The sequence below is a fragment of the Phalacrocorax aristotelis genome, chromosome 1 (genome assembly GCF_949628215.1).
Source record: "Phalacrocorax aristotelis chromosome 1, bGulAri2.1, whole genome shotgun sequence".
Taxonomy (NCBI): Eukaryota; Metazoa; Chordata; class Aves; order Suliformes; family Phalacrocoracidae; genus Phalacrocorax; species Phalacrocorax aristotelis.
The window spans coordinates 75,293,109-75,309,038 of record NC_134276.1 but is presented as its reverse complement, the minus strand read 5'-3'; the positions used below and the strand labels follow the sequence as shown (position 1 = coordinate 75,309,038).

General features: G+C 46.8%; 1 protein-coding gene and 1 long non-coding RNA gene across 5 annotated transcripts; one reads left to right on the top strand and one right to left on the bottom strand.

Moving 5' to 3' along the window:
• Positions 1-466: 466 nt before the first annotated feature.
• RGN (regucalcin) lies at positions 467-15,182 on the bottom strand. Of its 4 annotated transcripts, XM_075094084.1 has the most exons (8): positions 15,094-15,182; positions 14,679-14,790; positions 12,654-12,818; positions 9,457-9,639; positions 7,968-8,183; positions 6,301-6,432; positions 1,686-1,840; positions 467-945 (listed from the first exon to the last, which is right to left on the bottom strand). In XM_075094084.1, exons 3-8 carry the CDS (start codon positions 12,814-12,816, stop codon positions 895-897), a joined length of 900 nt encoding a protein of 299 aa, XP_074950185.1. In that variant the 5' UTR covers positions 12,817-12,818; positions 14,679-14,790; positions 15,094-15,182; the 3' UTR covers positions 467-894. The 4 variants fall into 4 exon arrangements, with proteins under 4 accessions (XP_074950185.1, XP_074950195.1, XP_074950206.1 ...); XM_075094094.1 differs by lacking the exons at positions 14,679-14,790; positions 15,094-15,182 and adding an exon at positions 13,846-13,973; XM_075094105.1 differs by lacking the exons at positions 14,679-14,790; positions 15,094-15,182 and adding an exon at positions 13,394-13,502.
• On the top strand, positions 13,546-15,153 carry LOC142057669 (uncharacterized). The gene is made up of 3 exons (XR_012660711.1): positions 13,546-13,788; positions 14,566-14,651; positions 14,753-15,153. It is a non-coding gene; the product is annotated as an uncharacterized LOC142057669 (long non-coding RNA).
• Positions 15,183-15,930: the final 748 nt, after the last annotated feature.

Here is a 15,930-nt window from a genome sequence, read left to right as displayed (position 1 = left end):
CAACCCAGTGAATAAGCTTGCCATTTACAACAGGTGCTATGAAGAAATTACCCTTTCCTGCACATCCGTAGAAGCAGTGGCCACTTGGGCATGTGAGGCCCTCCTGCCTCTCTGGCTGCTCTGGGGGAATTCGGTCCCACGGGAGGTACATGCAGGTGGTGGTTTCTTTTAAATGCAAATGGCCAAGAACACCTGATGCTTTCCTGAGGTCTTCAGAGGATGGACAAAGATACGGTTCTTGATCCCAAAAGTTTGGTTTTATATTTAATGAAATGAGCAACACAATGACATGCGTTGGGGGAGATGATGACTGGCTCCAGCTGATGACAGTTAATTTAAGCACAACGACAGCTGAGGCCTTAAAAATGTAATGTAAAAAAGAAGCTGCAGATGTACAGTAATCTCTATTAATATTGCAGTTCTTGAGAACACCACGGGACAAATGAAGTTCCAGTTAAAGCAGCGGTAAGACCACAAATGGATATTTTATGAGAAACTTTGAAAATATGTAAAAAAAGACAGTACAAGTAGTTTAATCAATACATCAATACAGCCTAAGTTGCAAATGAGATGGGAGAATAAACAATAAGAAAATATATTGCAACATTATTTAATCATAAAAGAAAGTTACAATATTCTGTATTTTATTAGGTTGAGAATCTTTCTAGCACAACAGAAAAAGCACCATCAGATATTTAAAGTAATAGAGTTTAAAGGGGAGGGAAAATCAGTTTTAAAATATTCCATGTACTTCAGTAGTTTTTCACCCTTCCCTGATGAGATATTATAATTGTGTCATGGTTTCAAAGCAAAAGATGCTGAACACCAGAATAAGACCTTCTGACTTGTCTTGCTTACGTCAGTCCTCTCTAATCCATTCTGAAGAGCGTATATTTAACCTGCAAATGGATACGGTGGGACTCCTTTCACCCCTAGCCCTGTGATCTATTAAAACAGAGAGAAAAAAAAGATTAGTGCAATAATTCACCTCTATCGGACACTTACTTTTCTTTCACAGCTAGACATGCTTTAATTTAGGAAAGGATTGTGTCCCCCAACTTGACATCCTACTATATTTTGCACACAGCAGCTCATCACAGCCAGGAATTTCAACCTACGCTCTGCTCTCCCTCTAAAGCTCAGTAATCGCAGGCCAGAGTCCATTCCCCAAAAGCCTCTTCTCAGATACTACTGAGCCTTAATTCTGCAGTTCACAATGTAACCGTCAGTACGTGCACACATGGCAGAGCAGGGCTTTAAAACAAATCCCAAGGTGACAAATTTTTAGAGATGGTTTAGTTATAGCTAACTAGAAAGTACATGAGAGCAGATGCTTTTGTCTGCCATTGATTAAGACACAGAAGTATTTGCACGTTCTTTCCGTAACAAATAGAAACCTCAAACTGTGTTGGAAGGGGGGGGAAGTAGACGTGACAGCATAGAAAATTTGCAGTATCAGCGTTTTTACAAATTTTAAACCCTAAAGTATTTTCAAATCTCTAAATACATTTAACTTTCTCACCCTGCCGCAGGAACCAAAAATGCTAACAACAGCTTAACATATATGGCTGATTTTCTAACCACCATCCTTTTTCTCCTTCCCACCACTCCAACTGGTTTGCTGCCTGAAAAATGCAAGAGGAGGAGAATGGCCTTCTAGAATGACAGGAAAAAGTATCATTCACCTTGAAAACCCCGCCAGCCTGTGGTTGCCGTGAAAGCCACTCTTTATCCATCCCGTCACTGGCAGAAGTCACATACATTTCAGAATAATCCTTTCCTCCAAAACAGCAGGAAGTTGTCTTGTCAACAGGAAGTTTCACAGTCTGGAGTCTTTTTCCTGGAGAAAAACATGCACGCTGTTTCCTGTTCGTCTACTTACAACAAGAAATTTAAACAAATGATTGCAAATAACTGGCGCGGAGCCAGGTGTTCCGCAAAAGCCGGTGGAGAGGCCTCATGCTGAGTTTCAGCATACCGATGAGCACCGTGACAGGGAGAAACCAGACTTCTGTAAACCCTGTTGTTGCCAATGCATCATTTAACAAGTTTCAGTCTCAGTTATCACAAACAAGTCCCACCCACCCCCCAATCCCAGCCTGACCTCTAATTAAATGCTAACATCCACAGCAGAGACATCTGTATCTGAACTCATCATCTAGGCTGCCCATGCCGTCAATGGAAATGGGCTATAATTCCTCCCTAAAACAGGTCACATGAATCATGCCCTAGACCTGCTGACTTTTCTACTTTTAACTACAAAGGAAGCCTGGAGCGAGCAGACCTCGTGCAGCTCTACTGAGGCGTAACTCGTGCTACACCTCTACTGCCTGCAGTTAAGGAAGATTAATTCCTAGAAGTCTTTCCTGAAATTTCAATAGCCTTTCAAATCAAGCTTGCATAAAATAGGGATCATGGGACATCACTGAAATTTACAAGAAAGTAGCGCTCCCATAAATAATATTACACATTTATTATACCGACAAATAGCTATCAACCTAATGAGTAGTACAGACTGCTTCCAGCCACCTTACAGCAGGTTTTTCTAAAACTCCTCCTAATTCTGGGCAGTAGGTGCTTATACCCATCACGCCTATTTTATCTACCTACAGTTGGACTACTCTTTCTAGAAATATGCTAAAGCACATGAATGTCTTTACAAACCATGTAACCTCCCTGGCCCCTCATCTGCGTGTGTAAAGGGCTTGGTCCCCTTACAGCAGCTAACTCTCTAGCGATGTGTTGAAATAGCAGGGGAGTAACTTTGATGTTGGGAACTCTACAAGGAGAAAAAAGTGGAAATTTTCGCTCACTAAACACCTATGAGAAGTATCTGGTCGGCTTCAGAGTGGGGCACCATTTCTCAGGAGGTGCTTATCAAAGCAAGCACCTGTCTTCCTCTTTATGTGCTCTAAAACCTTTCCCTCACCCAACACGCTGTGCCTTGGTCCCTTGCGGCACTGCAATGAACGGACAAAAGCACAGACCGAACAGCTCCATTTGTACTGCAACACTAAGTCGGGCACAGGCAAAAGCAGAGCCACGTTATTAAGCCATCGGTGCAGTCCTGGCACAATTTTGGCCCACCTAGCTGGTTATGCTGCTCCCCAGACACAGTTTGGGCTCTGTTTTGGTGTGGGAAGGCAGCCTGGCTGCGTAAAATAAGCTACGGTATGCCATATGGTGCAGGACTAAAGGACATTTGCTGATCCATTTTACTTGGTAGTATGGATGAAACCAGTACATCCAGAATACAGGACAGAGAGGGAATTGCCTTTGTTTCACCGAGAACCCTGACTTGAGGGCTAGATACTTTTAAACTGTCTTTTAATCCTAAAATAAATAAAGAAAACGGCAAGCGAGCAGTGGTGAAAGAGCCTCTTGTATGTAATAGCCAGGGAAGTTTCAGCACTCTGGGATTCCTGATGCTGTATAATAAGCTTATGTGGCACACACTTTGACCCACCATGGCCAAAGTAAAAATCAAAATCAAAGTAAAGCAAACAAAAAAATCAAAGCCAGTGTAATGGCATTTAGATTGTGAGAGATTATTTGCATGTCTGGTTACCTGTTACTTCCCTGAGAAGAGCAGATTTTTCAAAATATCTAGAAAATTGGGAAAGAGTAAGTCCTGTCTGTTGCATTAGAGTGACAAGGACCAATATGAGTCCCAAGACGATGCTCCTGCCAACTGGCTCAAGCAGCACTTCGTGGTTATCCAGTCAGCTGGCAGTGGAAGGATTACATGGCTACACAGAGGCTTAGAAAATGCTCCAGAAACCCACCCTAGAAATTGGCTGATGCCAAGCCCTGGAGAAAGTGAGTGGGGAGGGCATTCAAAGGGAGAAAACATGCACTATAGGAGAGGCATGAGCTCCAGAGACAGGAAGAGACCCTGACTGTACTTGCAGAGTAGACTCAGCAGATAATGTCCCAGAAGATATCGTTTACAAGGCTCCAAGATAAGCAATGTCTTCCTGAAGATGCACGAAAATTTGCACCCTGATGCTCTGAAATCCACCTGAAGTATTCATCTGTGCTTGGTATCTGTAGAAGAGAGAAACTGAGCAAATCTTTTAGACCCTGTACAATCAAAGGATATGAAATACATTAATTAGGGAGAACTGGAAAATTTTTAATTCCTAATTAAAAGACACTATTGCATAAACTAGCAGGTCACTAAGTGACTGGAAGGTAAGACAAGACTTAGCAATGTACAAGTCACATCGTTTTCAAGCCCTTTGCAAACCCAGTGGGATCAGTCATCACAGCCTTTCCCTGTAGCACATCCTGAATCTAAAAGCAGGAGCTACCTAGGCTAAAGAAGCCTAGACCTGAAAAGCCGCTTCACCCTGAACCTCAAAGCCTTCACTTCAAAAAGATGCCAAACAAACAAGTTTCCTCGTCCATTCCCCTAAAAACTTTGCCATCAGTGAAACCTGAAAATCCCTCACATGCTTTAGATGAGCTCTTTATCAGCGGATGTATCTGCAACTGGCTAACAGTCATTCAAGCCACACTTAATAGCTATTGTGCATTAAAAGAGGCTTTCATGGAGTTCTCCTCAAACCTCTCTGGGTTATCTCTAAATAGTTACAATTCACTCAGACTCCAGCAAATGGCAGATTCTAGATTTTACTTTAAAATGATAGTGCAGAGAAGGCAGATAAGCATGAGATATTCACAAAGAAGGTAGCTCTTTTTGACACAGACACTTAGCCTGTGAAAATTCCTCCTACTGCTCACTGTGGGTGCTGGGAGCTTTACATGGGTGAGGGGAGACAAAACAAGTTCACAGAAACTTGAAAATCCACTGGCAGATACCAATACATCGAAATCACACCCAGATCTGAAAGACCCTGAACTGAGCAAAGCTGAAAGCTGGGAATGCATTAGGGATATGTACTCTGCTTTCCCTATTCTTACAGTCTCCCCGTGCATCTGCTTATGGACACTACTCCCATTAGCTTTCCCTTAAGAAAACACCTCCAAAAGGGACAAGGAAAGTGAAAACAAGTGAAAAAAGGAAGAAGGTGAAGGGCAGGGAGGAAAAAGGTAGAAACAGTGAATCAGAGAGGAAAAATGGTAGAGTCCACTGCTCAGGGAGGGTATTCAAAGGGCTGGCGGAGGTCACCAAGGAGTGCTCTGCCCACCAAAAGGGCAGGATGTGGGACCAGAAACATGTCCCAGAGCTCCTGGGATCTCCCAGCTAGAGCTTTCTCCTCCTAGGGTTGGGGGTGCGACTCTGCAGGACAGGAGGAACTCCCACAGGTTGGCAAGACCTTGGGTGGGTATAAATCAAAAGGTGAGGGAAAAGCACAACCTGAGCCTCAAGTAAGATGTTCCAGCGGAGTCAGAAGAGAGGCTGCTGCCTGACCCGCGCGGTGCACTTGTGTCCCAGGGTCTGCTGTGCACTGCAGAAGATGCGTGCGTCAAGGGACGCCGGCATCCCTGAATCCGCAGCCCCACAAAACCCCAAGACTTCTGTTAGGGCTGGACCTGGGTTCAAAAGACCCCAGATGCAACCCAGTGCAGTTGCTCTTGGGTTGCATTATGCAAACCTGTGCTGTCTGGGATCTGTCAAATCACACTCCCATTCTCACCCACTGGCCCCTTCCAGACACTGTGGTTCAGTCTCCCTGAAACGCTTCACAAGTGTTTTTTACCCAGACTAAACCACGCCTGGCAGACCACCAAAGCCCAAATGAGAGTAGCAATGAACAACAGGCTCAGACAATGGGCACACCCAAGAGGTTACTGCAGGAATGATAAAATGCTGTGGAATTCATGAAATATTTTTAATTATTTCAATTGCAAAATTCATCATATAAATAAAAGTTGTTGGCATCAGTGTCATGTGGGACTTGTAGTAACCTCAGTAGGCTGCCCAAAAGAATACACTATGCTGAAGAAACAAGACAAAAAAATGGCTTAATTCATCTTTGCCACTTCATGGCTTATTCATTTTCTTCAATATCATTTATCAATAAGGTAAATGCTGACCTTCAGTTTGGAGGATGCAAGAGGATGCTAACTCAAACAATTCGCAAGTGTAACGGTAATGCCCTCAGCAACGTTACCTTCTCCAAAACAACAGAGGCTGGGAATAAAGACGACTCGTATACGGAACTAACTTTTGAGAGCAGGTATGTACAATTGCTTTAAGGAAAAAAGTAATGTTTTAAAAAGAGCAGATATACCATTTTTGTGAAGAGTAAAAAACACCTCTCATTCTTTGCTTTTGTTTCTTCTTTTTTTGTTGTTTGGTTTTTTTCCAGTCCACCCTTTCCAAGGACTTACCTGTCTCAGGGTCAAGACGAATCACTCTCCCACCATCATAACAAGCTACCCAAAGTTTGCCTTCTGTATCAATGCACATCCCGTCAGGAATGCTCTCCTCTTTTTCCAGTCTGTATATACTCCTACGGTTGTCTGCAGCATAGAAAAACCACAATAAAATTAAGTTGAGAGAGTTGTTATTCGTACTATTATTTTCAAAAGCTGTGCTGAAGTCCCGAGTTCTTTGGTTGAAAGAAATAGATCACGTCTGCTGTCCTGTTTGTTCCCTGAGACGGTTGTTTCTCAGCGTGAAAGCCCATACATCAGTTTCTATCCATTGAAAGTATAATCCTTTTTTCTGGTGTTCTTTTCCAGTACACCACTCACGCTCCCTTCTTACACTATTAAATGAATACCTGAAAAAAAATTAATGTTATTTATATTCAGAAAATTAATTACTTGCTCTAAAAGCAGTTTGGATCATTTCAAGTGCAGGTTGCTTTCAGTCAGAGAACTGGAGACTTTTCAAACAGATTGCTGGAACGTGCCAATAATCGCGGTTCCAACACAAAACTGACCTTTAGATATACAAACTGAGAGTTCATATAAACACAGAGTTAGGAAAGGCATCAACTTCAAAGGCATACTGTCAACCTAAAAACAAACAACTCTATCTGAACTTTTATCCGCTGTTATTAAAGAAAATTAAAACCAACTTTCCAACACTGTTTATTTTATGCTCTGACAACTTCAATGTTTCTCATATGTAGCAATATTTTTAATGGCTTTCCTTTGTGCTCCTGGGGATCGCCAGATTGCCCACAGAAAGACAGCGTGCGACCACGGGTGAGAAAAAGAGAGAGAAAACCACCCTACTTCCTAAAGAAAAATTCTATTGTAAGCCATAGCAGAGGGACATTGGGACAAGATGCTACACCTAAAGAGTTTGGATTCACAGTTTTAAAACTAAATATCAAAATTGACTGGGTTCTTCTAAAGCAAAACATGGCGGCCCATGTACTCAAAAGCAGATTATTCCAAGTCACTGGATTTTTTCTTTTGCCCAAGCTTGTAGAAGCCCTTAAGGGGTTATTTTGTTTTGCTTTAAATAAATGAAGGAAGAAGAGCTTTGAGTTATTGTTTTCCAGTTGTTGCTTAGCTCTGTCTGCAGAATCTTCATCTAAGAGCTTATATTTTAAAAAACAAAACAAGGTGAAAAAAAAAATCTAGAGAAGCTAGCTGAGAGGTTTTGCACAAGACTACAAGCTTTTCTATTACTTTGCCTACGCTGTCAGGAATAAGAAACAGGCAGCCACAGAAATCCAGCCATACAAGAAACACTTTGCCCTTTTTACACAGAAAGATCAGATACGCATTGCGCTTGGTAACAGTAGTCCAGATGACTCCTCAAACTCTGCCACGCAATTTAAATACTTTATATTTACAGTATATTACTATATATTAGTATTATTGTATTTATAATATATTACTATATATTACAACAGCCTCTGACTAGGAGGCTACGCTAATGCAGGTTAATGTTAATACAGCTTCTACTGTTTTGTTCCAAAGAGGTTTCTGAAGAAGCGCTCCTAAAGCTCTGACCGGCTCTGCCTAATAACCAGAGTGGAAGCAAACTTCACAATCTTTAGGCACAAACGACTATTTTAGAATACAACAAGTCATACCAATTTTTCCAGTTTGGAGGTCATAATCAAAGGCATCCACCGAGTAGGACAAGCTGTCAATATAAAAGAAGGTTTTGTGATCCAGTGACCAGTCCAGCCCATTAGAAATGTCCACCTGATCAAAGTGCTTCACTACTGAGAGGTCGGAGAAGAGCGTATACAGAGAGCCCTGGTGTCTTTCCAGCACGGCAGGTCGAATCTCCTCAGCCATCGTGCCTGTGTGGAGCCAAAGGGGAGAAAGCAGTTTCAGAGTGAATGGGCTCTCCTCCAGGTTTGGTGGCAGCCCCTCGCTACAATGATCACACTGTGGACATGGAAGGGAGCAGTGTAGGTGCTTCAGAAATTTGGGAAGAAAGTGAATTAAAAGCAAAAGAGAAAGGTAGATTTCAAAAGTGCTTGCTTTTACGTAAGATGATAAAGCACAGCCTTTGGGACTTTTGCTGAACTGTGGCAGAAACGGTGTGCAGCGTGACTTCTGCTAAACATTTTATTCAGCCATTCAAATACTATGAAAGGTGTGGTCAGCAATTAACTTCCCACAAATCTTAACATCTTGTGCAGCAGAGAGACTGGGAAAAAACTTCCTCCTCCCTCAGAGCGAGTCTTAGTAAAGCCTTTTCAAAAACAAATCTCATCATTGCAGGTCAAAGCTGGCAGCTGACTCTGGCTTTTGAGAGGCTGTGTAAAAGCAAGTTAAGTAAGCCTAGGGACCCAGCTACAGGGCAGATGCACAGAATGGTGTTTTAAAAACTAGGAGGACAGGATCACAGGACGGCTGAGGTTGGAGGGCACTTCTGGAGATCATCTGGGCCCACCCCCTGCTCAGGGGAGCAACTGCAAGTTGCTCAGGGCACTGTTGTGTCTTGTGTATCTCCATGGATGGAGCGACTCCACAGCCTCTCTAGGCAATCTGTTCCACTGTTTGATCACCCTCAGTAAAAGAGTTTCCTTATGTTTAAACAGAATTTCCTGAATTTGTTTGCACCTGTGGCCTCTGGTCCTGTCACTGGGCACCACTGAGCAAAGCCTGACTCCCTCTTCTTTACTCCCCACCCCAATCAGGTAGTTACACACATGGGTAAGATCCCCCTGAGCCTTCTCTTCTCCAGGCTGAACAGTCACATAGTTTTTAGAAACACCATCTATAAATTCCGATTTATAAAGAACAAACCCCACAATATCATAAATTTCTCACTGGAAAAGTATTTTCTACTGGCACTCTACCAGCAGTCAAAACAAGCAGGCCAACAGGGAGGAGACAAGGCCAGTATCTTAAACTAGGCAGGCTCTGAATAGTGGGCCTCTCCGTAAAAAAAATACTCCACGTGATACAAATAGATTTGTGAATGGGACTAAACTCTGCTTGTAGACGACGAAAAAAACCCCACCATTTAACTATGACCAAACACTTGCTGCATCTACAGGTGATCACTGCATCGCCACCAAAACCTAACAGAGCAGCAGAAGGAAGGAACGGCCTGCAGCATACCTGCAAAATACCTCCCTGCAGGATCCACTTTCCCATCGTTGAATCGATTGTTTGGTTTATCCTTGTCCACCTGAGTAATGGTGGTTACCAGCTGCTCTTTCCATTTCAAAGCAGCAAACCTGGTTCCCAGGGTGATGACATAATCTCCAGACTTCCGGAGAGCCACAGAGCTCACGGGAGCATCTAGGAACAGAGTGAAATGGAAAAGAGAGGTGCTATGGAGAGACATTTCTCTTCTGCCCACTTTAGACATGCAAGCAGTCACACCGAACCCAGTGTGACCACAGGCTAGAAAAATAACCTACTTTTTAACCAACAAAACTGGTGTTTAAATACATAGACTCTTTCACACAAAAAGGACATACTTAATACATACAGAAAGTTGCTACAACAAGAATCACCAGTTTGGGACATATAAACTCAGGGAACTTGAGTGCTATTACCACTGCTCCCAGGAGCGATAACCACTACAAGCACCTGGTTCTGCTAGGTACTTTAGAAGGGGGACAGATATAGGCATCTATGCTCTTTATGACAAGTTACTGCATCAGTTCCCCTCTCCCCAAGGGAAAACTCAATTGCTACAAGAGCTCTGGAGCAACTGTGTTTGTTTAGCATAGCTCCTGGGTAAATCAGCCCTGCCTGGCCGATCCATTTTAAGTCATGGAGACAGAGAGTATCTCTGCACTGGCACAGGTGACGCTGGGCAGGAGAGCCGCCCCCCTGCGCCACGCTCTGCCCGACAGTTCAGCCATGCCTCCAGCAGCACCAAAAACACACCCAGGAGTGGCAGAGCTTTCCAAGAGTTAAAGCAAAACAGAAAATTAGTAAATGCTCCACGGTTAGTTTACACTTGTTTGAGCTATTATGCAGTAAAACTTCAGTTGCAGGTTATTATAAAAAAAGTAGAAAAAAAAACCCAGAGAAATGAGTGTGAAGACGACATTTCTATAAAAGCCTACAGCCAGATGCAATGTAAGGAATAATAACTTTCAACAGAGCAATAAAGTCTGGGACAATATTTAATATACATAGAACTAATCACCAACTTTCTAATTTAAAAATAAAACATTTCTTGTGTTTATAGCTTTGCAGAGGTATAATTAGGTAACAGATTCACAGACACTCAAAATCGCCACCAGCCACCGCTGCTGCTGCCAAGAGGAGCTGCTCCTTTCTGGCTGCTTGGCTCTGGGCGCCCCAATGGTACCACCACGCTAGAAATGCAAATGCTGTTTGCCCCCAGCACCTGAGAGGCACCGCTGACTGCAAGCTCAACTTGAGCAACTCCTTCACCTAGAGGCGTGCGACTGCGCTGCGGCTGGTGGTCTGGGCTCACCTACGCTGGGCGTGCGGGTGCCGCTTCCCCTTCCCGTGGCAGCAGAGAGGCCGGCAGAGCCCCCTCAGCCCTGCGTGGCACCCCTCAAAGGAGGTCGTTTCGCTGCTCTCCCGATTGCCAGTAACCACACCACTAAAAGCGCTTTTCTGCCTGCACTGGCAGCGGGGGCTTTGCCGGCAGAGCATGGGAACGCCACTCTCCATTAGCTCTCCCAGCAGAACGCCTGGGGCCGTGTCCCGCAGGAGCCCTTCCACCCCAGCAGCCCCCAGGGCCTTCCTCCCACTCTGTGGGGAGCAGCCCCCCAAGCACAGCAGCCTGTATACCCCTGCCTGCCTGTCCCTGGAGGTGTCGGTGCCCCGACAGCCACAAGAATGGCCCCATACCTTCCCAGTAAAGCACCTCAGGGGAAAGGGGTGTATCAGGCTAGTGGGACGGACACAGCCACCCCACTGTTCACTGCACAAACACAGCTCGGGCTCTATGAGCCCTTACGGCCAGCCCAGTCCGCAGCCGCCCCAGAGAGAGCTCTGTTAAGCAGCACCCACAGGACTGATTTATCTGCAGCACCATTTTATGCTAAACAGAAAACTGACCAAAGGTCTCCCCCCGGGCACAGTTATGTATGTAGTGGTGTTTTCCCTGTGGAGTTGAAAAGGGCATTTGAAGTTGTTGCTAAGCGTGGGAATGTTGTAATTCTCTCCAAGCTTCAGTAATGAGTAATTTTTCTCTCGGTTTCCACTTTGGACATCAACCCACTATTTTAATCACATGGCACTCTTTGGGTGGTTGGGGTTTTTTTGGACTTTCAAATCATGGTATTCCCAAAGGCACAGCTATTAATTACAACTATTTCATTACCAAACGGAGGGAAGTTTTAAAAAAAAAATTTGAAAAACCAACCACAAAAACCCAACAAATAAACAAGCAAAAAAACCCACACAAAAAAAAAAAAAAGAGTAGCTACTTCAGCTATTGTTCCTTTGACATCTCCAGAGGGGCCACAAGTAGAAGATTACACCTTTGAGAGTAGGACTGAATTAGGGGGGGTGCAGGGAGAAGCATGCTCCCTCAGCTAAGGGAAGAGGAAATAAGTTTGGGAAGCAATGTTTCCAAAATTAGAATCAGACCTTCTCTTATCGTAAAACTGGTGACTACAGTAACTTGGGGGGCAGACAAGCCCAGATCAATTTTTTGTGAATAACAGGAAGAACTTATGGGTGGGGAAATGCACATGGCTTTCACCAAGTGTTACTGAACGTGAGAAAGTAATAAATCCAAATACTTAAACCATTTAAGGAGTTGTCTTCAGACAGACAAATATTTACGCTATCACACCCAGAAGTAAGCCTGCAACTCTTTGTTTATGAGTGTTAGCATAACTCTTCCTTTCTGGAATAAATACTTAAACTATTGAGACTCTAGCTGGTGGCACTGTTACATTAAAAATTTTTAAAAAAAAATTCTTATGGGAAATTTTCTTCCAATAAAGAAAGTGTTATAAGCATTGCTCATTCAAACCAGTAACAAAGTTCCCACAGATACCAACAGCAGACCTCCACCTCTGGGGAAACGAGGGAGCAAAAGAGAGCGAGCTGTGAACAACTTACAGGGCAGAGAAGTAGGTAAAAACACAGCCCAACGGCACAAAATCGTAGGAAAAGCCCTCAGGACCAAGTCTGGCCAGTACCTAGCGCCTGTGCGCCCTCGGCCCAGGGGAGCCGGGCTTTCGGGCGAGGCCTCCAGAAGCCGCGCACCACGCAGCGGCGGGGGGCTGCATCCCCCGCACGGGTCCCGCCCGCGCCCGGCGAGGGCGCTCCGCTCCCGCGTCGGGCAGCGCGTTCTCCGAGGCGCCCCTTACCCACAGAGACGGCCTGCACTTGCTGCGTGACCGCGCTCCAGCGGCACACCTTTCTACCCGTGATGTCCACGCACAGGAGCGCGCTTTCCTTCTCGTCCCAGACGGGCGACTCCCCGAGCCTGCAGCCCTCCTTGACCACGCACTCGATCTTTACGGACGACATGCCTGCGGGGGAGAGCGTGCCGGTTTTACCTACGCCCGCCAAGAGCAAGCGCCCATAAAAACCCGCATTCGCGCCCGCGGCCGGTGCAGAGCCGCGTTTTCCATCTTGGGGGGGGGGGGTTTTGACCAGTACAAAGCGACGGAACTTGTCTGTGCCCACCGCACGCTCCGTGCTAGTGAACGACTCCCACAACTCCTGTCCGCCCCGGCCCGGCCTGGCCTGGCCGAAGCCTGCGGGGAGCGCGGCGCGGAGGCGGGAGGGCGCCTGGGCCCCACCGGGCGGTGCGCAGCCCGGCCTGCCCCCGCATTTGAAAAAAAGAAAAAAAAACCCCACAACACTAAAAAAAAAAAAACCGCGGTGGGTTGGGTAGGAATAATAAAAGAAAGGGAAATAAGTAAACCCGGGTGGGCGGCGGGCCCGGGAGGGAAAGACCCGGCGGGGCCGCCCCCGCACGCCCGGCTGCTCCGGCGCACCTCCCGCCGCGGCGGCGACACCGCTGCTGCGCGTGGGACGCGGTAATTCAAATGCATATAAAGGAGACAAGAGTAACAACAATAAAACATCCCGGCGGCCCTACCTGTTTGCAGCGGCGCAGCCCGAGGCCCCGGCCCGCCGCCACTCTTATAGCGGGCAGAGGGGAGGCGGCCACGCTCCGCCAGCCGGAGGGGGCGGCCGGGCCTCGGGTGCCCTCGGCTGGGGCGGGCGGTGGGTCGGGGCAGGGCCCCCGCCCCGCCCGGGCCCGTCCTGCCCCGCGGGGGAGGCGGGGGCGGCCATGTCGCCCTCCCCGGCTAAGGTCCTCGCCGAGCGGCGGGGTGAAGATGGCGCAGGGAGCGGGCAGCAGCGGGGGTGCTGGAGCCCCGGGGAGCGGGCAGGGCTCGGCTCGGCTCCCCGCTCCGAGAGCTGCAGGGAGGAGGAAGAGGGAGAAGGGAGACTTCTCCCCGCCGTGGCCAAGTCTCTCCGTTCCCTCGAGAGGTTGGTTTCCCAAAAGCCGGGTTTTGGCGCGCCTTCTCCTCGCTGCGGTTTAGGCACCTGCTGGGCCTTCACCCTGCCTTCCAGCGCCGGGGATCTTTCTCCACAGGTCCTGCAGCAATTCCCTGGATATCCAGAAACGTAGAGCCTTCAGCCCGCCCTGCCTCCCTTCGCTTCAAAAGCTTCCAAAGGCGCAAGGCAAGCGGCTAGCACCCAGCTGTCCACATGCGGTTCTCTGTTGCACCTGCTTGTCCCCACGCTACAGCTGCTGCGGCACCCAGGCCTCAAGTTGTAAAGCAAAAGGCGCTTTTGTAAACGCTGGCTCTCCTCTCCAGCACCCCATGGCAAATTGCCTTTTGACTTAGATTCAGTCATCCCCATAGGGATCCGCAATGTAAAAATTACTGCGGTCTCACTGCCCAGTATCTCACGTGTCTTCTCCTGGCAACTCGTGGTGCACCAGGCAGGTGCAGGCTGGCTCCCCACCATCTCACCACCAACCAGCATTAACTTGGCTGCTCCAAATCCAGCCTCTCCCCCAGCTAGGCCCTTGCTCCCAGCTGGCACTTGTAGCTGCCCCTTTATTCAAGGGGCACGGCACAGTACCCACCAGGCTTTTTTACGGGGCACAGTTCCTGTTACAGATTTTATCTGTTCCTTATTGTACACCTTCCTATTGGCAGTTATTTCCTGTCAAGCATTTTTAATGGGTTACCTTTTCTTCATACAGCAGGTGCTCAAGCCCCAGACCTCATTTGCTCCATTTGGTTTTTGTTTTAGTGGTATATTTGGCAAGTTCATGGGATATGTGACCACACCAGCAACAGGTGTTTCATGCAGGCTTCCCTCGATGGACTGCTAATGTGGTATTTATTAACTTATTGTCATCTTACCTGAGCAGTTAGGGTTTTATTTTGCAGGTTTACTTCACTGCTTAGCACTGACTTTTCTCTTTCTGTCCCCACAGCGGTGTTGTACAACAAACAGCAGGATTTCATCTCAGACCTGAGGCAAGCAAATTTTTGTGACTGCCAACACAGAAAACAAACATCCAGAAAAAACGTGCCACAGCTCTTTCTTTCATATGTTTTATGACCAGGAAAAAAGATCCAGAGGTTTTTAAAAAAGAATGTATGCAAAGAATTCATTAAGTAAGTACAATGAGGTACAATTATTGTTTTTCACAAAGCTCAGCCACGTTTGCTGCTCTCCCCTTGTCCTTGCACGCTATGAGGCCGTTTGGGATATGTGGCCAATGCAACAGCTTACCGAATTCAGCAGCAGGAGATACTCACATGCTCAACCCACCTGGCCAGTCTCTCTGCTCCTTGCTGACTTAGGCATTTGCCGGCATGGTTTGGAGGCATCAAAATAAGCTGTGTGTTGGCACACACCTTGGGAGAAAATTAACAGCTGCTACGAGCACTGGATTACAACACAAACTCTGGTCTTCTTCCAAAGTGCCAAATAGTTTGAACTTCAATCTCTAGTTACATGGGACAGTACTCCTGCTTTGTCTTTTCTGTAATGGCTAATCCAGGCTTGCTGAAAGGTAGAGGGGGAAGGAATTCGTCGGGGGGGGGGTGGTGGTGGTGGGGTGTGCCTTCACAGAGAGCATTAGCTGAGATCTTCTGCCCGTACAAGTTCACCACGGGAGAGGAGAGCACGGAAGAGATGGCTGCCGAAGGTGGTGCTGCCATGTGGCTTCCTGCCGTTGCATCACAGCCACAATGTCCGCTCTGCGGCCTCTGAATTGGAGTGATGGGGAGCATACGCAGCACCTCCGTGGCTTCCAAAGGAAGTGACTGGTGGCTCAGTGTTTATTCCACACGGCAGGGCACACTGCGCGCTTACTCCTGCTTTGCAGGGAGCAGGGGAAGGGGAATCTTATTATCACAACCAAGAAGAACATAAGGAGTAGATCTGTGACATGGCAGGTCCTATAAGGTGAAGTCACAGCCGTCACCCAGCCTGTGGGTTCCCTGAGCCTGCCACAAGCCATTACCCTTCTCACCAGTCAGGAAATGCCCTGCGGTTCTGGAGAATGGCCCAGTGTGCCACAGAGCTGAAAACCCACCACCCCACCCCCAAGGACTGCAGGCAGGAAGGGGTCCTGGATGAATTATGGGGTTATGAAAAGAAACT

Bases quoted from the DNA above. Each gene is read 5' to 3' on its own strand.
- RGN (XM_075094084.1), bottom strand. From the start codon at position 12,816: ATGTCGTCCGTAAAGATCGAGTGCGTGGTCAAGGAGGGCTGCAGGCTC. The intron at 9,640-12,653 runs GTAAGGGGCGCC...CTCTGTTCCTAG, and splicing joins AGTGCAGGCCGTCTCTGTGG to ATGCTCCCGTGAGCTCTGTG. The intron at 8,184-9,456 runs GTATGCTGCAGG...GGCTCCACACAG, and splicing joins TGCAGGGAGGTATTTTGCAG to GCACGATGGCTGAGGAGATT.